This window comes from Myotis daubentonii, chromosome 11 (assembly GCF_963259705.1).
Source record: "Myotis daubentonii chromosome 11, mMyoDau2.1, whole genome shotgun sequence".
In the NCBI taxonomy this organism is placed as follows: domain Eukaryota; kingdom Metazoa; phylum Chordata; class Mammalia; order Chiroptera; family Vespertilionidae; genus Myotis; species Myotis daubentonii.
The window spans coordinates 33,023,683-33,048,754 of NC_081850.1; the positions used below are offsets into that span (position 1 = coordinate 33,023,683).

The 25,072-nt window shown below is 35.8% G+C and overlaps 1 protein-coding gene across 8 annotated transcripts in view; it reads right to left on the reverse strand.

The window, feature by feature from the left end:
• Positions 1–25,072, reverse strand: part of JAK2 (Janus kinase 2) — a 113,263-nt gene that overhangs the window by 45,695 nt on the left and 42,496 nt on the right. For all 8 annotated transcript variants that reach the window (XM_059656732.1, XM_059656733.1, XM_059656735.1 and 5 more), the window contains 7 exons: positions 20,516–20,639; positions 18,515–18,632; positions 15,894–16,039; positions 7,090–7,411; positions 6,213–6,332; positions 4,142–4,299; positions 2,752–2,863 (listed from right to left, as the gene is read on the reverse strand). In XM_059656732.1, the coding sequence (XP_059512715.1) occupies positions 2,752–2,863; positions 4,142–4,299; positions 6,213–6,332; positions 7,090–7,411; positions 15,894–16,039; positions 18,515–18,632; positions 20,516–20,639 (1,100 nt within the window). The remainder of the gene's footprint in view (positions 1–2,751; positions 2,864–4,141; positions 4,300–6,212; positions 6,333–7,089; positions 7,412–15,893; positions 16,040–18,514; positions 18,633–20,515; positions 20,640–25,072) is intronic.

The following is a 25,072-nucleotide window of genomic DNA, read 5'->3' on the forward strand; positions in this document are numbered from 1 at the left end:
TTCACAAAACCAACAAAATATTTAGACATTTGAATCATGAATCCTAGTATAGTATCAGAGTAGGGTAATAGAGGTGCTTGATTCCTCAAAAAGAACTATATTATATAAGGCTAAAGAAATGGCTTAACAGTTGACTTTATTTTTTAAAAAGCAATGATAATTAACAATAATAATACCATCCTTAACAGTTTTCCATCACTTATAAGATAAAGTCTATAACCAATTTAGTGTATAAGGTGTTCCTTGAGCAGGATTCTGCCTCCATCTCCAATCTCAACTTCTGCCAATTACAAAATACAGCCTATGTTCCGGCTATATTGTGACTCAAAAAATTCCAAGCAAGTGCCATGCTATTTCATGATAACTTTACATGCTCTCTCTCTACCTATGAATGTACATGTTTTCTTTCTGAGCAATGGACTTTTATTCATTCCTAAAACTTAGTTCACATACCACTTCCTGTGAGGTCCTCCCTATAACTCTCACCACATTCCACAAGCAAAGGTCATTCCCATTCCACTGTGCCACTACTGTATTTGTGTAATTGTCTCCAATATGGGAATGTTAATATTTTTCAGTTTTTCAATGTCTGTCTTATGTGCTTGTTCATTAACAAGCTTGTTCATTCATCTATTTTTTGAGTGGCTTCTTAATAAGCATATTCAACCTATTTAGGACCATTTGTATAAACTAAATACTTCAAGGTCTATCTCAAATCCTTCCTACTCCAAAAGATCTTTAACTGTATTTTCTGTTGTTGTCTATGCCTATACTATATAATAAAGAGCTAATATGATAATTAGACCGAACAGAACGATCATTGGGACATCCTTCAGGACGACCGTCCGGAGGACCTTCGGGACGAAGCCATGGCTGCAAGAGCTGGCTGAGGCTGCAAGGGGCTGTGAGGGCCGGCCAAGGCTGCGAGGGGCTGTGAGGGCCTGCAAGGGCCGGCCAAGGCTGCAGGGCTGTGAGGGCCGGCCAAGGCTGCGAGGGGCTGTGAGGGCCGGCCAAGGCTGTGAGGGGGCTGCCAAGGCTGGCTGAGGCTGCAAGGGGCTCCAAGGGCTGAGCCCCTTGCACAAATTTTGTGCATCAGGCCTCTAGTACTGAATAATTACAATGCTCAATTTAGTAAAATTTTGTATTCTTTCTTCTTTTTTCCCAAAAGACAAACTTCTTGAACCAGGGCTATGTAACATACACTCCCTAATACATAACAATATATTCATTTTGATTTGGTAATTGAATATAATGAGCTACTATAATTTCAGTGAGAAAATATTGTGAAATTAGGATAGAGCATTTTACAATACTGAAGTTGTAGAGTAACCTACCTTCTGTTTTTATGGACAATAAATCCACTCTGCATATGCTAAATATAACTGTATTTTATAAAACTTAAAATAACTGAATAACAAAATCCTTACTTTCTATATTTTAAAAAAACAAGATAAATTTTGGAAGCTAATATAAAGTTTTTCAAGATTTATACCATGAAACTGCCTTATAAGTGATACTATCTTTTTAGATAATTTTGGATTGTAAACAATCTTACATGGCATACAAATAATCTGCATTAAGAATGAGGTTTCGCCGAAGCCGGTTTGGCTCAGTGGATAGAGCGTCGGCCTGCGGACTGAAGGGTCCCAGGTTCGATTCCGGCCGGGGGCATGTACCTGGGTTGCGGGCATATCCCCAGTAGATGTGCAGGAGGCAGCTGATCGATGTTTCTCTCTCATCGATGTTTCTGGCTCTCTATCTCTCTCCCTTCCTCTCTGTAAAACATCAATAAAAATATATTAAAAAAAAAAAAAAAAAAAGAATGAGGTTTCACCATTAGAGCTTTGTCCTGATATGCCAAGACTGCAAGTTCAGTCCCTGGTCAGGGCACATACAAGAATCAACCAATGTTGCATATAAAAGTGGAACAAGTTGATATTTCTCTCTCTTTAAAATCAATCAATAAATAAATAATTTTAAAATGTTTTTAAAAAATGAGGTTTCATTGTAGTTTTAAGCTTAAAACATACATTGTAGATTGTCATTCTTAATATTGAAAGAGGTTAGCCCTGGCTGGGTGGCTCAGTTGACTGGAGCATTTTACATCAAAAGGTTGCAGGTTTGATTCCCGGTCAGGGCACATACCTAGGTTGCAGGTTCAACCCCGGTGGGGCGAGTAAGGGAGGCAACCAATGAATGTTTCTCTCTCACATCAATGTTTCTCTCTATCTCTCTCTCTCTAATCAATAAAAAACATCCTCAAGTAAGAATTTTTTAAAAATAAAAAAACCCACCACTAGCTACAAGTTCAGTAATGTTTGTTTCTTTGTTATTACCTTATTTTACTCTAATCTTATAACCATTACTAGTAAAAGGAAAGTTTACTTCTGATTTATTGTGTTCTATATGTTTTGGTAAAGATTTCCATCTTTCTGAAAAAAGAGACTTTAAGAGAACTGATGCAGTATGACACCCTTGTGACACCCAAACATCAAAAAATAAAGTAAAATAAATTCTACATTAAAAGACAGAAGGACATTATAAATCATTTTATATTTTTATATAAATCCTAGGAATTATAATTTATTATACATGCAGGATCCCTGGGGTAAATTAAATATTATTATGCTAGCTATATCCAGAGCTATAATTCAGAGTATTAAAAAGGAAATATATATGGTACCTAAACATGAAGGGGAAATTATATAGACTAAATAAAGATGTTACTGTTAATGAATGTGACATACTAACCTCGACAGCAAAAGTCAAAAAATATTTATTAAACTCCTTAGGACTGCATCGAAGTACATAAAGTCCAGTCTGATTACCTGCTTTCTTCAGTTTACTTATGGCAAAATCCATTCTAAACATAAAGAAGTAATGTGAATGATAACATAGCAAGATATCATCTAAAAGATCAAAAGTCAAATCTAAAACTCAGAATTTTTAGAAGTCTCCTCTACTTTGTAAGTTTATCAATAATCTTGTAAGGAAAAATATTAAGTTCAAACCAATTCAAGGGACAATTATATTGCTTTAAAAACAAATCAACAGCATTAGAGGACACACAAAATCACAAAGAACAACTCATTTATTTGAATTTTCTGCCTTATGATTGCAAACTTAGTATTTTAAAAACAATACTCTCATAAACACTTATGTCTCTTCTACCATAGCAATTTCTAATATAAAAATTTATGTGCATTATTTTAATACTTAATATAATCCAAAGTCTACTAGAAGACCAATTGCAAGTAACAAAGACTACTGATTTTTAAAATCTGCTATATGCTTTATCGAAGCTGCACATCTTGAAAGAAAAATCAAAATGTAATCTACATGAAAGCAAGAATCATCTATCACTATCTCATAACACACCTAGGCAACTCAAATTATACAAATAAGAAGTATTGTAGATTGAGATACAGGTAATAAATTATATCCTAAATAATTCTAATTATTATTTATATCTTATTGCAAATAGACTTTTATTACAAAAAAAACTTCAGTTAAGTTCTTTTTTTCTAAACTCCTAAACCAGTGATGGCGAACCTATCACACGCGTGTCAGAGGTGACACGCGAACTCATTTTTTTGGTTGATTTTTCTTTGTTAAATGGCATTTAAATATATAAAATAAATATCAAAAATATAAGTCTTTGTTTTACTATGGTTGCAAATATCAAAAAATTTCTGTATGTGACACGGCACCAGAGTTAAGTTAGGGTTTTTCAAAATGCTGACATGCCAAGCTCAAAAGGTTCACCATCACTGTCCTAAACCTATGTACATCACTCTGTTGTATAAAACCTTTTTTGTAAATATTTCATTTACTATTTAAAAAATTTACTTCTAGCTCTAGCAGGTTTGGCTCAGTGGATAGAACGTTGGCCCGCAGACTAAAGGGTCTCGGGTTCAATTCTGGCCAAGGGCACATACCTTGGTTGCAGGCTCAATCCCCAGCCCTAGTCAGGGCACGTACAGGAGGCAACCAATGATGTGTCTCTCTCACATCTCTCTCTCTCTCTCTCTCTCTCTCTCTCTCTCTCTCTCTCTCTCTCTCTCTCAAAATAAATGGAAAAATATCCTCAGGTGAAAATTAACAACAACAAAAATTTACTTTTAAACTATGTTTTACTTACGAAATTGGGCCATGACAATTGCTTTGTATATTTTCAAGCACCACTGGAGATGCTACTTCTTTACAGAGGTAATGGTGTGCATCTGCAGTTAATCTATAATATCCATCAATTAATGACACAAAAGACAAAGCCTCCTTTAATGAACTAAGTTCAATTTCCTAAGCAGAGAAAAGAAAAGTATCATTTAAAAAGTCAACTGCATGCTACATATTGAAAATTCTCTTTGCTCCATGTTGTTAGATTAATTCTCCTAAATTTTTTTCCACATTGCTCAAATGTCTTTTATGGCCCAATTTGAATTATAAATTATTCTAATATTTAAGACGCTCTTAAACATAAGCTTATTATGCTTTTCCAGTTATCGTTCACTCTACATCCATAATTTTACTATATTTTCCAGTATCCCCATTAGAAAAATGCCAGTTATCTCAATTAGAAATCTATCTAATCCAATATAAGTTGGTATTAATTAGAAATAATGATTTATTTTTACATACCAAATATACACTGCTAAGTTAAAGTACTTATGCTAAAAACTAAAATGTATACAATATAAACTTAAATCATATATAGTCTACTAGGGAGTAGGTGCACACTATTAATTCATATTTTTATCTAAGAACAGGAAAGCTTGCTGACTAAAATGAGTTGCAAGTTAATTATAATTTTGGTAATATAAACCTGAACTGGCCAGAGAGGTACATACTTAAGTTAAATAATCAAATAACACTAATATGACATTTAAGCCAGGAAGTTAAGAAATATCGGAGCTGAAAACAGAACCACATAAATAAGACATTTAAAAGCAGGGTATAAAATAATGTATTTCTTTTTCATAGAGGAGGGGCATATAATAGAAACAGATTTTCTTACTGACCCTGGGAAACTGAAGCACATGTTACAAGAACAAGCCTGGGAGATAAGGTATCCCAGCGACCAGATCAAGGACAGAACTATCTGAAGGGAGGCAGCATTCGGGGCTAATCTTTACAAGAACAAGGAAAAAAGGCAGTCCCTGGGAACTCACTAACTGAAGATTTTCCCCACCCACTAATCCTACAGAAGAATTCTTTTGAAATGAAAGGTCAGAGAGCAGGATATTCAGGATGACCTGCTGCTTTCTCAATACTGCCAGCATTATTGGAATAAACGCTTATTAGTATATATTGATTCAATCTTGTCTCTGCTTAATTTGGCTCAAGTAGTGACAGTCGGCCTTGGACCCATTTAGTGTCTAGTTACATTTCATTTCAATTAAAATAAGTGGTATTTCTGAAGATATTTAATAAAAGAGAAAGGGTTAAATCTTTTATAATCAATCATGTCTTACAGCTTGGGCAGGCTGATCTGGGATTGGTTTACATTTTGCTATATAAATTCCTGGTAGTATTGTTTTGATTTCCTTCTCTCCTTTAATTAGGCAGTATGACTGGTATTATTCACATATCCATAGGTTAAAAAAAAAAAAAAGGTGATAATCAGGAATAAGAACTACAACAGGGCCCTTGCCAATTTGGCTCAGAGTGGATAGAGCATCAGTTTGCTGACCAAAGGGGCCCGGGTTCGATTCCAGTCAAGGGCATGTACCTTGGTTGCAAGTACCTCAGTTGCAGGCTCCTCCCTGGCCCCAGCCCTGGTCAGGGCTCATGCAGGAGGCAACCAACTGATGTGTTTCTCTCACATCAATGTTTCTCTCTGTCTTCCCCTCTCTTTCCCTCTCTCCCTAAAAATCAATGGAAAAATATCCTCGGGTGAGGATTAACAAAACAAACAAACAAACAAAAGAACAACAGGGAACTAGTGCAACCCAGAGTAGGAAGAAAAAGTAACTAATGCTTTACTAATCATAAAAATGAATGAAAAACACATTAATGTACAAGAAACTCCATCGGAAGATAGTTTTGGTAGTGACACAAAAAGCTAGATGTAATAAAAAAGCTTACTAAACTGATATTTAGAGCTATATTTAAAACTATTAATAAAAATTTCTACAAGATACCTTGGATATTAAAAATAAATACTTCTAAAAACTGTAAAACATAACCATTATTTAGTTATAAAGCAAACTTACCAGATTTTTACCATCTTGCTTATGGATAGTTACAATTCTGCTTTCATTTGAGCCTTCTTGGCTTGCCTGCTTAATACTGACATCAATAATATCGGGAAAGTCACAATATAACTGTAAATCCTATAATTAAGAGTATTTGAAATTAAAAACAGAATCTATGGAGCCATTTTAAAATAAGACTTATGATATAACATTCACTAACAAATCTTTTAAGATAAAAAAGTATTGATAGCAATAAGTATTAAATGGGATTCTCTCCCCCAATATTCACCCTAGACTACACTGTATCTTGCTTTGACTTAAAAATGAGAGCATTAAAGGGTGCCAGAAATCTTAAGTGTGCTCTAGTACTCTTCAATCCAATCAACAGTAATAGCAATTGCCAGAAAATTAAAAGTTTACCACAAAATGAAGACTAGAATATTTTTAAATCTCTAATAATAATCTAACAACAGATAAGAACAAACTTAAACTTATAATACAATCCTAAGACATACTAAATTATTTAACCATACTTCATCATAAAATTAATTAAAATTAACCTTTTCTAGGATATTAAGTTTTATATCAATAATAGTAAAAGAAAAAATATTTTTTAAAAATAGTAAAAGAAATAAAGAGGCAAAAATACCTTAAAAATAACTTTATGCCATTTCTGAAGCTATAAGAATACCATTACTAATTTTGTCATAAAGAATTAAATAAAAAACATTTGAGAACAATCAGAAAAGATCTATAGATATAACCTCTACACTTACACTTCTATCAATGGGAGAAGAAAAGTACAAGGCCATGTTTCAAATGACTAAAATTACTTTACTTCTACTGCCATTCTACTTAAATTAACAAAGAATGAGAACATATCATTAAGAATTACCTGTTCTGTCAGTGTTTCACTTTCTTTATGTTTCCCTCTTGACCACTGAATTCCACCGTTTCCAGTTATTATAATGGTTGCAAAAATCTCCTCACCTGAAGGACCTCTTCCAGGTTCTTTTACTTCAAATTGCTCTGTGTAGAAGGCAGACTGAAGAGTTTCCAGATTTATAAGATACTTAAGTTTCAAGTTTTTGGCAGTGGCTTTGCAATGGCTGAATTGCTCAATAAATCTGCGAAATCGGTACCTTATTCGCTTTCTTGTCAAAATATGATAGTCTTGGATCTTTGCTCGAATACATTTTGGTAAGAATGTCTTATAGCTAGGCATAAAGAACACACACAGTGAAACAAAACATTTGGAATATAAATCTAAAACAAAAGTAAAAGAGAACTTACCACCTTTTTCCATGATAAGTGCTATAAGAACACAAGTGGAGAAAGATGACATAGTTACCACTGAAAAGAAGTAAGAAATGGTGGACCTTGAAAATGACTTCAAGTTTTCCCACTGCACAGAATATAGTCAGTAATGTATAGTTGGATAAACATTTTTATAGGCCAGCTTCAATAAATCCTAATAATTCTTTTGCAATCAAACAATTTCATTTGGAGTCTTTTGTACTACTTCCTTCTCTATGTAAAATATCCTAAAGAAAGTGAATAATTTATTTCCCTCCTGCTCAAATATCTGACAAATAATTAACATTTTATTTCTGCAAAAACAACTATATTAAATTTCCATGCCTTTCACATATGCCAATCCTTCCCATCACCCAGCCCCTAAAAGTTTAGCTCTTACTCATTGTACAAGTCTCAGTTCAAGCATCATCAAATCCAGGAAACCTTTGGAACCTCTAGATGCAGCCTGATTTGTCTGACAGTATTCTGTGCACTGCTCCATAACATCATTTATCACTCTATACTGTACTTGAGTATCCACAGCCGGTGATGGAATAGCTAATGCTAACAGCTTATTATTACACTTTAGGAATTATTTTGAGCTGTTAAACAGCCATCATTAAAATTGAAGTTATAAAAACTTACAACTGAATAAATTATATTAAAATATAGATAATAAGTACTCAAAACATATTACTTCCTAATTATTTTACATTAAAATTTTTATTTTATATTTAACTACTATCTATGCTTTTGAGATTATGAATGTCTATCATATATGAGTGGTGAAAAGGGTTTGCTACCGCTCATCTCTTCCCAATTCAGTGGTATCAAGTTGATACCTTGAGATTGGCTGTGAAGGGAGTATCCATGGATATCAGAAAAAATTATAAACCAGACCTTCCTTGCCACCTCCCCGAGAACAGGTTGTTAAACATTTACCAATTTACCACTTCCTACTCCCTACTCCCCTCACCCACCCAACCCCAACACACACACTCTCCACTGTAAGTCCCTGGAGGAACTCTCTGTTTTGTAAACAGCCAGCGCTGCTGGAGAAAGTTATCTGACAGGGTACATGTGCTGCATCGTAAATTCATAGTCACCTATCCTATCGAATAAAGAGGGAATATGCTAATTGAGTCACACCCTCACAAAGATGGCAGTGCCCACAGCCAATAAAGAGGGAATATGCTAATTGACTATCATGCCCTCAAAGGTGGCAGCGCCCACAGTCACAAGATGGTGGCGCCCAGTCTCCTCAGCCCCCCAGCCACCCAGGGCCAGCCCGAGGCGCAGGCAAGCCTCAGATGGTGGCTGCCCAGCTGATGCCCGAGGTGCAGACAAGCCTCAGATGGCAGCTGCCCAGCCGCCCAGGGCTGGCCCGAGGCTCAGGTAACCAGGGCTGGCTGAGGCTTGCGCTGCCGGCAGTGGCAGCAGCAGAGGTGTGATGGGGCATCGCCATCCCCTGATCGCCGGGTCGCCTCCTGCCCCTGAGGGCTCCCGGACTGTGAGAGGGGACAAGCAGGGCTGAGGGACCCCCCCAAGCCCTGCTCCAGTGCATGAAATGCACCGGGCCTCTAGTTTTAAATAGGCTTTCATCACTTCCATCACTTTTATGACATTTCTCTGGCTCAACCAATTTCCCAAGTCCCACAACCATGCCAAACCTTCTCCAATTCCTCAAACCTCCTCTCTCAAACCTCAGCTACATCCCTTCTCACTTTCAGTTGATGACTTCATCTCTTTCTTAAAAAAAAAAAAAAAAAAAAAAAAAGTTAAAGCATCTCTAAGCAGAGTTCCCTCAATACCCTGCTGGCAGCCTGTATACACTGCACTTGGTCTCTCCTCCTTTTCACCTACTCCACGAATGAGGTAGGTATAAACCTGTAGTTAAAGCCACTTCGTTCAAATGTATTCCCTATACTCTGTCTTCTTCTAACAGACATCTGCTTTCTGGGGACTCTTACTCTACTTATTCTTTCTCTTCCATCCACATGTTTTGAAAATACTAATCTTCTTCCCATCCTAAAAGTAAAATCTCTTTATCCTATATCCTCTCTAGCTACAGCATATATGGTCTTTTTTGGAAAGCATTTAAAACCATTTTAATTTTCCTGCCATCTTACTTCTCAATTCACTCAAATTTGGCTTCTGCCCCATAATCCCACAGAAACTGCTCTTACTAAAATAAAATAAAAAAACTTCAATGTTGCCCTAACTGGTTTGGCTCAGTGGATAGCACGTCGGCCTGCGGACTCAAGGGTCCCAGGTTTGATTCTGGTCAAGGGCATGTACCTTGGTTGCGGGCACATACCCAGTAGGGAGTGTGCAGGAGGCAGCTGATCGATGGTTCTCTTTCATCGATGTTTCTAACTCTCTATCCGTCTCCCTTCCTCTCTGTAAAAAAATCAATAAAATACATAGTTAAAAAAAAGCTTCAATGTTGCTAAAAACTCAAATTCTCTTGTTTATTTGTCTTGTAATTTTTTCAGCAGCATCCAACACTATTAATCATGTTCTCCTTGAAATTTTCTCCCCTTAGCTTTCCTGATTTTATTACCATCTCTTTGGCTGTTCCTTTTCAATCTTCTTTAAAGCAACATTCCCTTTTATCTAGTGATTAAATGTTGACATTACTCAAGACTTAATTATGGGTCCTCCTCTTATTTTTTACACATTGTCTTTCTTCTAGATACTCTATATGCAAATCACTTGATATTGCCATCTAAATATCTAAACGACAGACCCTTATCTTTCGCAATCAAGCCAATCTACCCATTTAATTTGGATAGCCCCAAAGCTCCTCAGAAAATGTTTCAAAGGAAACTCATGAGTCTCGCTAAGGTCCTCCCAAGATCCTCTTACAACATTCTCTATTTGAGTAAACAGCACTACAATTCACCTACTTCTGCAAGTCCCAGGAATCACCCTTTACACCACCTTCTCCCTCAACCACCATTATTCAATCCATCACTACAGTCCCTGGGCTATACCTTTGACATATTTCTCTTATTTGCCCACTTTTCTCATCACTAAACCATTCAACTGCATCTCCTGGAGGACCTACAGCAATGACCTTACTCTATTTGACTCTCATTTCCATTTACATTTATTCCCCTCTGTTTTCTACCCTGGAGTCATGGGGATCTTTTAAAAACACAAATTGAATAATGTCACCATTGCTTAATACCCCTGCATGGTTTCTTAGTGTTCTTAACCTTGACCACATGACTCTAAGGTTCTACATGGTTAAACTCCTGCCTCATCTCTTACTAACTCTGAGCTCTTCCTATGGTCTCTTCTGCTACGAGGCCTTTTCCATTACTCACTTCTTTCTACCCATTAAGTTCTACTCATTTGTCAGACCTTAAAAGTCACATTCTGTTCCTTTTCATAGCAATTACATATCTGTAAGTAAAGAAATATATAAAATTTTAATAAGTTTATACAGCAAATAGGAGAGCCTCAGTAAGTTTAGAAAACACTGAAAAAAGATTTAAAATACAATCAGAATGCACATTCAAATGCCTACTTTATCTACTTTTGTCAAAAAAAATTAGTTACCAAAAGCCTTACTAAATGTGGAATGCAATTTACGTAGACATCAATGACTACTTGATTTAATAAGGCTTTGAAAAACTAATTTGAAGATGAAAAAGAGAGTTTAAGATAACATCATACAACATGGCTTTCCACTTTGATTCCTAGAATTAAGGACTAGACATACACCTTTTGGGAATACCATAGGAGTATGTGGTTCTTGAATATGATGAATACACTTCATGTCATGCTATCAGAACCAGATTTGTTAGAAACACTGAAATATTTCAAGAGACACAAATTGTTATCTCTTACAGCATAAAAACATTTTTTCTGATGCTTCTCTTATATTGAGTTTTTTAAAGAATCCTAAAATTAAGGCTCTAAAAGGCTCTGAAATTGAGCTTTGCCTTAGAAACTATACTATATTTTGTACTATAAATGAAATCTTCATCTTACTGCTAAAGTCGAAGTAGTAAATTCTAGTATCTGCTTAGTTATTTAGAAAGGGAGTCTTAATGATATGAGGTATGTAGCTTCTTGCTATGTAAGTGTTCTTGGCCCTGGCCTAGTGTTTGCAAATTCAATAGACTCTCCTTTAAACTCCTTCCATTCTCCAGTTCTCTTCTTCCTACCCTTTAGCAAATATAAGATTTTAAAGAGCAAGTAAAGAATGAAAACAGAAAAATCTTATTTCCTTCACTTTCTATACTCTAACACCTAAGCCAAAATATCCAATTAGGGATTGACATACAAAATATTAAGTATCACCCAGCCGGTGTGGCCCAGTGGTTGAGCATTGAACCAGGAAGTCACAGTTTGATTCCAGGTCAGGGCACATGCCCAGGTTGCAGGCTCAATCCCCAACAGGGGGCATGTGGGAGGCAGCCAATCAATGATTCTCCCTCATCATTGATATTTCTATCTCTCCCTCTTTCTCTCTGAAAACAATAAAAAAAAAATATTAAGTATCACCCTGGCCAGTATGCTTAGTGGTTAGAGCGTTGGCCTGTGCACCAAAGGGTAGAGGGTTTGTTTCCCCATCAAGGGCACATACCTGGGTTGCAGGTTTGATTCCCAGACAGGTCAGGGCATGTGCGGGAGGGAACCAATCGATGTGTGTTCTCTCTCTCTCTCTCTCTCTCTCTCTCTCCCTCTCCCTACCCCCTTCCTTCCACTCTCTCTAAAAATCAATGGAAAAAATATCCTTGGATGAGGATTAACAATAACAAACAATTAAGTATTTAACACATACAGATGCACAAACACATGCGGTTCATATGCACATAGAGGCTTGTGCTGACAGACACAGACATACCTAACACACAGGCACAGATACAAAGAGGTGCACCTTTCATGCATTTTCTTTTTAAGTCTGGGAAAGGGTATGTATTTAGTTATACTAATCAGAGCTCCATACTCTACTGGATATTTCTGGGAACAAAGCAGCTTATTTATTTAACTAGAGGCCTGATACACGAGATTCGTACAAGAGCCTTGGCCTGGCCCCTGCTCACCACCACCGCGGCCGGGGCCCTCTGCCACTTCTGCCTCGCCCCTGCCCACTGCAGCTTTGTCCGGAAGTAAGGATGTCCAGAAGAATGTCTGGTCTAATTAGCATATTACTCTTTTGTTATTACAGATTCTGCCCCAAACTAATAATTCATCTGTTTTCCCATTAATCTTGACTATTTTAACATTGAGCAGAGTCTTTATTTCTCAGAAATGAACACTAAATGAGAATTCAGAAACTATCAGTGAGTTAAATTATATTAACAAGGCAAGCAAGGCAGGTATGTTTTTAACTTCAGGACAGGCATAAATTATTTATCAAATATTAAAATATCATGGTGCAACAGGCAAAAGAAAAAGCTGGAAAATTAGACTACTTCAAAATTTAAATTCTTGTGCTACAAATGATACTTTTAAGAAAGTGAAAAAAACAATATACAGAATGGGAAAATATTTGCAAAACATATATATGATAACTTATATATGTAGTCTTATATCCAAATATAGACTCCTTACAAGTCAATAAAAAATATTGAATTGTACAGTTTAAGTGTGTGAATTTTACAGTATGTGAAATATATATAAATAAAACTGTTTTAAAATACCATGAAATTTTATAATGAATGTTTGATATCTATATAGTTTTAAAAGAAAAATATTGCAGAATTTGCAGATGCATTTATATCCTGATTAAGAAAAACCACAGAAATACCATTACTAAACATTCACTGAGTTTAGGACACTGGACTAAATAATATAGGGAGAGGAAGAGGGGGCATAATTCCTGACATTAAGAAACCACAGGATTGTGCCAAGACTTTGGGCAATATCATGGTCTCCAAAGCAGAAGTGTTCCACCAAAGCATAAGTCTAGAGATGGCTTCATATTTATAAAATTCAAAGTTTCTCTGTTCCTCAACTGTGTCCCCCTCAGTTCCTTTAGTTTCCATCAATGGTATGTAAAATGCTCCTCCCCTGACTCTGTTCTCCTATGGTCTGGCATATAGCAGGTATTCAATAAATGCTGTTATTGAGTGAATGAACGAACAAATGAATGAGGCCTTAGTGAAAACAGAAATGGTTTTATTTTTCCTTTGGGCTTTGAAATCTTCTAGATTCCTCAGTGAGTTCCTGAAATCATACCCTATAGCTCCTACCCTTAAGTTAAGGCTTAATGAACATCTGAAAGCAAGAAAGGAACACTTAAAACCAAAGAGAGGGAAACAAGAAATCGATACCCTGCAAATTGCATATGAACTGTTTTGAACACACTCAGTGACTTAAGTCCATCATTGAGAGAAGCATTTCAAGGAATAAAGGGAGTTTTAACCAGATTCATTGCATCTTCAAACTTTTACTCTGGTAAATATGCAATAGGTAAGACATATTATTTCGTATTCAGATTTAAAAAAACCCCAAAGCAATCTTATATACTATATATCCATATTCCTATATATCTTTAAAAAGAGTGGAAGTGTTCCAGCCATAAAAGCTGGGCTGCAAGAGTAGTGTTTCAAAAACTGTATTTGGTAATACTTTCAACAATAAAGAATTATTTTAAAAAGAAATTTTAAAAAATTATATTTGGCATGATTGTCAAAATTCAATATGCAGAAGAATAATTTGAAGTGTGTGGAGTATGCTTCACTTGTGGAAGATTCTGCTGAATCAGTTCTAAGATGAATAAGGTCTGAGGATCTAATGTACAACACACTGACTAATTAACAACACTACATATGTAAAGGTAAAATTTTCTAAAGAGAACAGAACTTAAAAAGTCTCTCCCTGCTACCACCCCCCCCCCCAAAAAAAAACACAACAAAACTCAAAAAATAAATATGTGAGGTGGTGGATGTATTAATAAACTTCATAGGGGATCCTTTCACAATGTATATCAAATCATGATGATGTACACTTTAAATATTGTGGATGAAAGGGGCCACATGCTAACCTAACAAACTCAGGGAAAAGTAACCACAAAGGAGGGCCTGAAATTAAACTTTAACTAAAAGCAGTTATGCTGGGTAGTTATGTCCTAGGCCAGTATCTTCACTGACAAGGTCAATCTTTACCTTAACTGACTCTGTCTTTTTGCACCTATGATAACCTATCCTTGAAATGTCTAGGTAACTTGTAACTTGTCTTTTTCCAGACCCCTTGGGCACAACCAATGTACCTGGGCATGAGGACAGATAAGTGTCTATCATTTTACTTTTTATCCAATCCCAGAGGTTCTGCCCCACCCCTCCACCCCCCCTCTGCTTTCTCACACATCTCTAATCTATCATGTAACCCACCTGCATCTCCTCTTTTTGATTGCCATATATAAAAATAGATGGAAAAAACAGCCATTCTCTGGAGCATTATCCCAATCCATTGAGATACTGCTTCCCGGCAGTTGTCAACAGTTTGGCTCAAATACACTTAGAAAAAATTCTTTACAGGTTTGAATGTTTTTACATTAACTATATCTTACAATTTTATGTCAATTATACTTCAATAAAACTTATTTTTTTTCAATCTCCTGGAGCACTTACAAAAATTCCTATTTGTAGACCTCACCTCAGATTTACTAAATCCAAATTGTTAGGTTAGAGCCCAAGAATTTTCCATTTTAGCAGGAACCTCAGGTGATAGTAATTCAAGTAAAATAGGGACACTATTAGAGACATTCTGATTCAGAATTATTTATACAGAAAATGTGAGGATCTGCTGGTAGAAATTATGACTCCAGATGCTCTTTTCAGGCCTCTGACCTTACCTAGCCTTTTTAGAATAAATCAATCAAATAATAAATAGGTATCGAACACCTATATTTTCTATAGTATACCAATTCTTTTAATAATTTCTTTGATAAATAAGTACTACTCAGATACAATGTACAATATGATGACTACAGTTTATGCTGCTGTATGGTATACATGAATGTTGTTAAGACAGTAGATCCTAAGAGTTCTCATCACAAGGGAAAAAATATTTTTTTCTTTCTATATGAAATGATTGATGTTATAACTGAATTCATAGTAGTAATCATTTCACGATATATGTAAGTCAAGTCATCATGCTGTATATCTTAAACTTTTGTTAATTTTGTTTTATTGCTTAAAATATTACAAAGAGTACTACATATGTCTCCTTTTTTCCCCCTTGACCTTAAACTTATACAGTGTTTATGTCAATATTCAATAAAACTGGAAGAAAGTGTGTGTTGTGCACAGAAGGAAAACTTACCCATACAACTTTTAATCATAAAATAAAAAAGTATAGGGAAGTTCACTAAATACAAATAAATCATATAGAAAGTCCAACAGTTCCATCTATGTATATGGATTTACATAAGGAAATTACCTGATAGAGCTATAGATGTCGAGTGGGGTTTGATCATTTTCTTTGGCTATTCTCATCATATCTAACACTGCCATCCCAAGACATTCTTCCTGTGTTTCATGAGTCACAGGTACTTTTATCCATCCATGCAAAAAATCATGCCGCCACTAAAGGAAAAAATATTTAGACGGAAATATTTCATAAGTTTCAATATTACATTTTAATCTATTATCATATTTTAACTGATAATATAATTTCCAGAACACATATATTTAAAAAGAATACAACCTCTTTTGATTTTCAACCATTTTTCCATACAATTTTAATAAGTTATTTTGCAAATGGAAATGGATTAAAATTGGTTCCCAACTAGAGAGTATATATATCAATCTATTTCATTGCTTTTATCTTTAAATTATATCTTCTACATCAAAACTGCCTAAACTAAAATACATATTAATTAAATATGTACTGAGTCCCAAATATGTTCAAAGCATCATACTAAGGGCCCTGGCCAGATAGCTCAGTTGGTTAGAGCGCCGTCCCAATAAGCCAACGTTTCAGGTTTGATCCCGTTAGGGCACATACAAGAAGCAACCAATGAATGCATAAATAAGTGGAACAAATTGATGTTTCTCTCTCTCTCTTTCTATATGAAAAATTCCCTCTACCGTTCATCATGGCCTGAAATTTTTATCCTCTAAGTCTCCTGAGCCAAATTTCAGTATCAAGGTCAGTTATTGGTGCCCTTGGAGGAAGTGGAAGCCAGCTAGTTTTCCTTGGGTCCTAACTTGTCCCAATTGAGCTTAGAAACATGAAAGCACCCCAAATAAAATCAATAACATGTTAATGAAAGAGAGAGATAAGGGGAGAGGAAGAGGGAGAGAGAGAGAGAAAGGAAGGAAAAGAAAGGAAGAAAAAAATGTAGAAGAAAAGTGCATGATATTGGATCAGGCAATGACTTCTCAAATATGACACCAAAAGCACAGATAACCAAAGAAAAAAATAAATTAGACTACATAAAAATTAAAAACTTTTGCACACCACAGGGCACAATCAACAGAATGAAAAGTAAACCTATAGAATGAGAGAAAATATCTGCAACATATATTTATTAAGGGGTAAATGTCTTGAATGTATAAAGAACACTTATAACGCAACAAAAAACCCACCTGGTTTTAAAATGGGCAAAGGATTTGAATAGTTTCCCCAAAGAAGATATACAAATGGCCAACAAGCTTATGAAAAAACATTCAACATCACTAATCATTAGGGAATTGCAAATCAAAACTATGAGATACCACTTCACACCTACCAGAATAACTATTATTAAAAAAATAGAAGGTAAGTGTTGGCAAGGATGTGGAGAAACTGAAATGTTTTGTGCACTGATACTAGGAATATAAAATGATGCAGCTGCTATGTAAACCAGTATAGCAGTTCCTGAAAAAAAATTTTTTAAAAACCAATTACCATTTCATTTAATTAATTCCACTTCTGGATATACTAGTATATTCAAAAAAATTAAAAGCAGGGTCTCAGATATTTGTATGTCCATGTTCACTGCAGCACTATTCACAAGAGCCAAAAGGTGGAAGCAACTCAAATCAACAGATGCATGGATAAACAAAACGTGATACTGTGTACAAGGGAATAGTCAGCCTTAACCTGTGTACGCCATAAGCATCTATAGATGCAATTAAATTCAAAATATCGTGGCATGTGGGGATGCTTTCTATTCTGGACGTATGGCAGTTAACTGGTTAAAAAGGAAGGAAATTCTGACACATGCTACAACAGAAATAAGCCAGTCACAAAAGAGCTAATATTACATAACTGTAATTATATGAGGTACCTCAAATAGGCAAATTCATAGAGACATAAAGTGTACAGGTGGCTGTCAGGGGCCAGAGGAGAGGGATATGGAAACTTATTGTTTAATGGGGAATAACAGGAACATATCTTTACCCAAAAGTACAAATATATTTTCTTTCTTTAGTTTCTACTCAGTCTTCTAGCACATAAAAACAAAAGTTATTTAATGATAAAACATTTTAATTACTGTTTAAATCAAGGTAATAGAGAAAAAAAGCATTGTTCAAATACACTACAAAAATTAACATAATAGTATTAATAAACAAATAACTAGAACAAAGCTCTCAGACTCAGTATCAGCTAGCCAACCTCCCCTGAGAAGCTACACAAGCTATTATAGCTCAACTTTTTATGCAGTTACCAAGTTTCTTTACATTTCACTCCCCACTATTTAAGTCTGAATTTGTTCAGGAATTAAAAATCAAACTTCTCTAAAGATATTTTATTGTCCTATGTTCCAGCCACTTATGTTTACATGAATCATGTTATAAAACTCAGTCAAAAACTTTGTGAAATCCTTAAAATAACTTAAAGCACTAAAAAAAGAAGAAGGATGTTCAAAATGGTCAATTCAAGGAATCTCTATGAAATAAATTCTATTGTCCATAAACCATAAACCATAGGATTAAAAATTAGTAATAAAGACTTCATTTTGTTACCTACCTATACCTGCTATGCAAGATGGAACAATTTTCTCATATATGAAGATTTTTCTGACTAAGAGGTATTTATCATTTAACACATGAAAAGTAGATAATATATCATACCTGAGCAAAAAGGTAAGACATAACAAAGTCATCAAGAAGAGGAGCTTCAGCACCTCGAGATATTCCATGCCGATAAGTTCTGTTGCTGCCGCTACAATACCAGTAAGGAAAGTAAAATCTACAAGACAGTTAAAACAATCTGTCAGCCTCCAAATAAATCAAATATAAACATACTGTGTACATATAACCACTTCCAGCATAACGAAAGGTATTATCCCATAATCAGAAAACACAGCTAATAGTGTTAAATACAAGTTGACAGCAAAAGGAAATCTGGATAAAACCATAATTAAAATATAGGTAGAAAATACAAGAAATCTAAGTGTAAAATCAATATACTGCCTTCTTCCATGCATAGACTGTAGAATAATAGGAAGCAGAGAAATGTAGAAATATGCTTATAATATCACATCCAAATAATAACCTTTTGCTTCTTTGTTCTCAATTATTAAACTTTTTTTCCTGTCTTATTGGTTAGGAACTCCATTAAAATCCTAAACAAAAGCAGTAACTAAGGTTATCTTTTACCTAATTTTAAAGAGACTGCTTCTAACAAACATTTTATCATTTAAGAATATTATTTGATACATGTTTTTTATAGATACCCTTTATCATGGTAAGGACGTCTCTCTTGAGTCTTAGTTAATTAAGGATTCCTTCACCTTTCTTTTTAAAGTTATGAAAAAGTCCATGCTCTTTTTTACTGCAACATTGACTCTATGCATTGAATGGATCTATTTCATAAGTACGAGCCACAGATCAAACTTAACTTTTTAAGATTTTCAATTAATTTTCAGAGAGAGAGTGAGGATGAAGAGGGAGAAAAACATCAATGTGAGAGCAAAACATCAATGGGCTACCTCCTTGCATGCCACTTACCAGGGATCAAACCTGCAACATAGGCATGTGCTCTGACTGGGGAATCTAACCAGCAACCTTTCTGTGCATGGGACAAGGCCCAACCAACTGAGCCACACCTGCCAGGGTCAAACTTCTTTGTTTCATCCTTTTGAGTAGAAAAGCACCTCTGGATTTCACTAATTTTACCATAAATTATTAAATAAACTAGACTGCTTAGGCCCACTCCCTGCGCTATCAGCAGTTGGATATCCTTAGCTCTGCCACGGAGGTGGGAAAGGCTCCTGCCACCGCTGCTGCACTAGGCAGTTGTGAGCCTTGCTCTGGCTAAGTGGCGCCCCCCCTGTGGGAGTGCACTGACCACCAGGGGGCAGCTCCTGCACTGAGTGTCTGCCCCCTGGTGGTCAGTGTGCGTCACAGCGACTGGTCATTCTGCTGCTCGGTCGATTTGCATATTAGCCTTTTATTATATAGGATTAACTTTATTATTTGTGACTGTAATAAATACTGGCAAAACCTCCTTTTCACTTTAAAAAAAGTTATTAAAAAGAAGAGATGTGAGATAACATTGTATTGCACAAAACATCTAATTTCCTAGGAAACTAGAAATATTCCAGACATTTAGGATTTTGCTAGTAAAGTCATGATCACCTTTTAAAAATGTAATTATAAGTGGTAAAGTAGTATTTCACCAGAACAGCTTTATTTTCAGAGCATTCTAGTTAAAAAACATATCTGGACTATTCCTCTAATAAACAGTCATAGAAGAAAAAAATTAGCCCTGGCTGGTTTGGCTCGGTGGATAGAGTGTCGGCCTGTGGACTGAAGGGTCCCAGGTTCGATTCCGGTCAAGGGCATGTACCTGGGTTGTGGGCTCATCCCCAGTAGGGGGTGTGCTGGAGGCAGCTGATCAATGTTTCTCTCTCATTGATGTTTCTAATTTCTAACTCTCTATCCCTCTCCCTTCCTCTCTGTAAAAAATCAATAAAATATATTTTTTAAAAAAAAGAAAGAAAAAAAAATTAAATGCTCATTAGCTGTAGTCTCTGATATTAGATACCTTACAATTTTAAAAATGTTCAATAATTTCTCCCACTTTGTTCTTTTGCCATTAAGGTGAATCACTTTTACTGAAGAAAGTACCTTATTCTGTAGAGTACATTGTGCCTGGTTGACTCATCTATATGGAAGACATAGTTGGGCGGATACCAGATCCTTTCTGTTTCACTCATTAAAGCAAACATACTATGATACACAGGTGTGATTCCTAAGAAAGAAGCAGAAAAAGAAATGAGTACAGATAGTTAAAAGTACATTTATATAACATCTATAATTTATAGTGGGTCTAAAGTAACAATTCAAAATTAGCACAAAATGCAGTAGCAGTTGAAATGTTTTGGTTCAACACGAACTATAACTGAATTTTTAATTAAATATCAATTTGCCCTATATTTTAAAACATGACTGCTGGGACTTTTCCAAACAAATTTTTTTAATTATTCAATTTTTTGATGTCTCTACAGATAAAATGATTTAAATCAGTATGTTTAAATTGATAATAAGGACATCACATCAAGTAATCAATATTTAGAACTCACTGGATACTTTTAAGAGAACAGTGAAATAGCCTTATTTTTATATATCAAATTTTACACAATACACTAGTAATTAAGTTCTCTGCCCTATTTACATTTAGAAAAATTTCTGTCAACTTAAAATGCAGGAGTATGTGATTTTTTTTCAAAGATATTTTAGGATGTACTAGTGCATGGACAAAAAGTTGAAGGCCACTGAATTTTATAAAAGCATATAAAATATCTAAGGCACACAATAATGCTTTTTATTTCCCAGCACATATAGAACATTCACACATACATACCCATATAGACATACCAATCATATGGAGACTAAAAATAAGTCTCCCAAAATGCCAGAGAGTAATCACACATAGCATGTTCTCTAACCATGCTTGACTTAATTCAGAAATAAATACTTAAAAATTATTTTAAACATAAGCCTCAAAAAACAAGAGAATTTTTATTTTAGTGACATTTTCATTCTTTTCCACTGTAGGCAAAAATGACACCAACTTGACACACTGACAACAAAATTTTTAAATTTATAGTTAAATTATTAAAACAAGTGTCTACTCATAGATATGTAATAATTTCAGTAAGTTACATATAAAAAGCTTATTCAGTAAAAACTCTGAAACTGCATCTTTGCATTCATCCTTGTATTTACAAATACTTTTTTTTAATCCTCACCTGAGGATATTTTTCCACTGATTTTTAGAGAGAGTGGAAGAGAAAGGGAAAGATGGAGAAAAATATCAATGTGAGAGAAACACATCAACTGGTTGCTTCCTGCACATGCCCAGATTAGGGCCCAGGCTGGGAAGGAGCCAGCAACCAAGGTACGTGCCCTTGATCAGAATCAAACCCAGGACCCATCAGTCCACAGGCTAACACTCTACCCACTAATAGAGGCTACAAATACTTCTAAATATCTCACAGGTCACTGAAATTAAAGAACATTTATAATAAATGATCACTAATACCATGTGTTAAAAATTATAAAATGTAACTGTGATACTCAAGAGGGAAAATTAGAGCTCTAACCTGATTACATTAAAAAATAACAGGCTGATCTAAATTATCTAAGTCAAGTCAGCAAACAACAGAATAACCCAAAGACAGCTGAAAGAAGGACATGACACAATAGGAGTTAATAGGGATAAAAATTTAATAAAGAGAATAAACAAGATAAAAGCTGATTATTTGCAATGACTAAATAAACAAACCTTTGTCAACTCTGATCAAAAAAGAAAGAAGACACAAACACTAAGAATTTTTTTAAATATAAGTTCTGAAGGCAAAAAGGGAGTGCTAAAATAAATGCCAATAAATTTGAAAATGTAGACAAATTAACAGTTTAAAAATATATAACTTTAAAAATGGATTTAAACTTCAAAAGAACTATAATCATTAAAAAAAATCTCCCACTTAAAAAAAAAGAGAGAGAGAAGAAAGAAGGAGGAAGAAGGAAAGAGAAATAAGGAAGAATCAGAAAGAAGAAAAGAAAACCTCCATAAGGCCCAGAGGAAATTTATATGAGTTCAACCAAACATGAAAGACAATTCAAATCTTAATTACAGAGAATTAAAAAAGAGAACAGAAAAAATGGCACATATTGTGGATTTAGTTTGACCATGATACCAAAACCAGACAAAGACATCATAAAAGGATAATCTTGCTTACCAAAATAGTTACTAACAATCCTAAACTAAATATTAGCAAACCAAAGCCAACAATGTGGTTTTATTTTATTAACGAAGTTTATTCACCCTAAGATTGCAAAAAATGACTAAATTAGAAAAGTCCATTAATATAATTTATCACAATAATGTACTGGAGAAAAATCTGCAATAAAATGGCAAAATCATAGAAGTGAAAAGTTGGGTAGTGAGTACACTGGTATGTATTATACTTTTATACAAAGGGTTACTTAAAATATTTTATAATACTGAAATCAAAATTAAAAAGGCAAAATAAAAAATTAAAGTGATAAATGGAAAAAAGTTATTCACAGTAGAGCAAGTTTATAAGACTAATAAAATGTGAAGGGATGGTAATACCTAATACCTAGTATTGAAGAAAATGCAAATTAAAATTATGTGACATCACTTTATACCCACTCAACTAGCAAAAATAGTAAGAGAAATAATATCTATTGCTGATTAATGGTGAAAAAGGGTACTGTTATGTAACTGCTAGAAATGTAAACTGGTAGAGTTTCTGAGAAAGCAATATTGATATAAATTTGAGAAATTAGTATCAGTAAAAAATGGTTACAACCTTTAAATCCAGCAATCTTTTCTATGTATTCCTAAAAGTGCAGTAGATTAATAAGAAAATGTAAATTCAAGAGCAGAAGAAAAACATTAGGGTAGTAAAATCCATGCCATGGACTGTTATGAAATTAAATAAAAGAATGAGCTAGTTCAAAAGCAGTTGGCTTAAATAGATTTTTCACAATGTATATATTCATAAAAAAAGCAAAAAACACACAAAAATATATAATACGATTCCATTTTATAAAATAACTAGGGGCCCGGTGCACGAAATTCGTGCACTGGTGTGTGTGTGTGTGTGTGTGTGTGTGTGTGTGTGTGTGTGTGTGTGTGTGGAGGGAGTGTCCCTCAGCCCAGCCTGCCCCCTCTCACATACTGGGAGCCCTCAGGCGTTGACCCCCATCACCCTCCAATCGCAGGATTGGCCCCTTGCCCAGGTCTGACGCCTCTGACAGAGGCGTCAGGCCTGCGCAGGGGACCCTCATTTCCCCCCATCACTGGTTCTGCCCCCAGCCCAGGCCTGATGCCTCGGCCAGAGGCGTAGACCCCCATCACCCTCCAATCGCCTGATCGGCCCCTTGCCCAGGCCTGACGCCTCTGCCAGAGGTGTCAGGCTTGGACAGGGGACCCCCATCTCCCCCTTATCACTGGCTCTGGCCCCCGCCCAGGCCTGAGGCCTCTGGCCCAGGAATCATGCCTGGGCAGGGGACCCCCATCTCCCTCTGATCGCTTGCTCCACCCCCCGCCCAAGCCTGACGCCTCTGACCCAGGCTTCAGGCCTGGGCAAGGGGACCATCATATCCCTCCAATCCCCGGCTCCGCCCCCCACCCAGGCCTGATGCCTCGGCCAGAGGAGTTGACCCTCATCACCCTCTGATCACCAATCACCGGATTGGCCCCTTGACCAGGCCTGAGGCCTCCGGCAGAGGTGTCAGGCCTGGGCAGGGAACCCCCAGTTCCCCGTGGTTGCAGGCTCCGCCCCTGCCCAGGCCTAACACCTCTGGCCTAGGCGTCCGGCCCGGGCAGCAGGGACCCGCAGCTGCAGTGGCCCCGAGATCGTGGGCTCCGCTTTAGGCCCAGGCAAGGGACCCCTAGCTCCCGGGACTGCCAGCTTCGACCGTGCCCAGCTCCCATCGCTGGCTCCACCCCTACTTCCTGCTATCACTGCCCAGGGCAGCAAAGTCGCCTGATTCTCCTTGGCAGGGGGCTTCTTCCTGCTTTCCCTTTCGCCTCCCTGCATTGTGCCTACATATGCAAATTAACCGCCATCTTGTTGGCAGTTAACTGCTGATCTTAGTTGGCAGTTAATTTGCATATAGCCCTGATTAGCCAATGAAAAGGGTATCGTCGTACGCCAATTACCATTTTTCTCTTTTATTAGATAAGATAGCTTCAAAATCCTAATGACTGTCTATGGAAGAAAGTGACATAGTGTGTCCATTATGTGATTATATGATCATGGAAAAAAGTATAAAAGGATCATAAGAGATTATGAATGGAATGTAACAGGATGGAACTAAGAAAATGAAAGTTAACAGGATGGAACTAAGAAAAAAGGTAAGAGTACAGTGAACAAAAAATTTTTTCAAAGAATTTATTAAATAAAAACAGTAAGCCCTCATGTCAAAAAGAAAAAGAAAGGTGAAAAGGGAGAAAAAAGAGACTTATCCATACCAAAATAAGGGTTCACCATGTAAGTCATCTTGAAACTAGAGAATAATGACTTGTAATTTCTAAACTTAAAAATAACAATAAGTAGATAGCAAATAGTTATTTTATCTGAATATTACTTTGATCCACACAAATTCTGAATTGAAAAAATATTTTAAACTTGAACTTTCAAATAA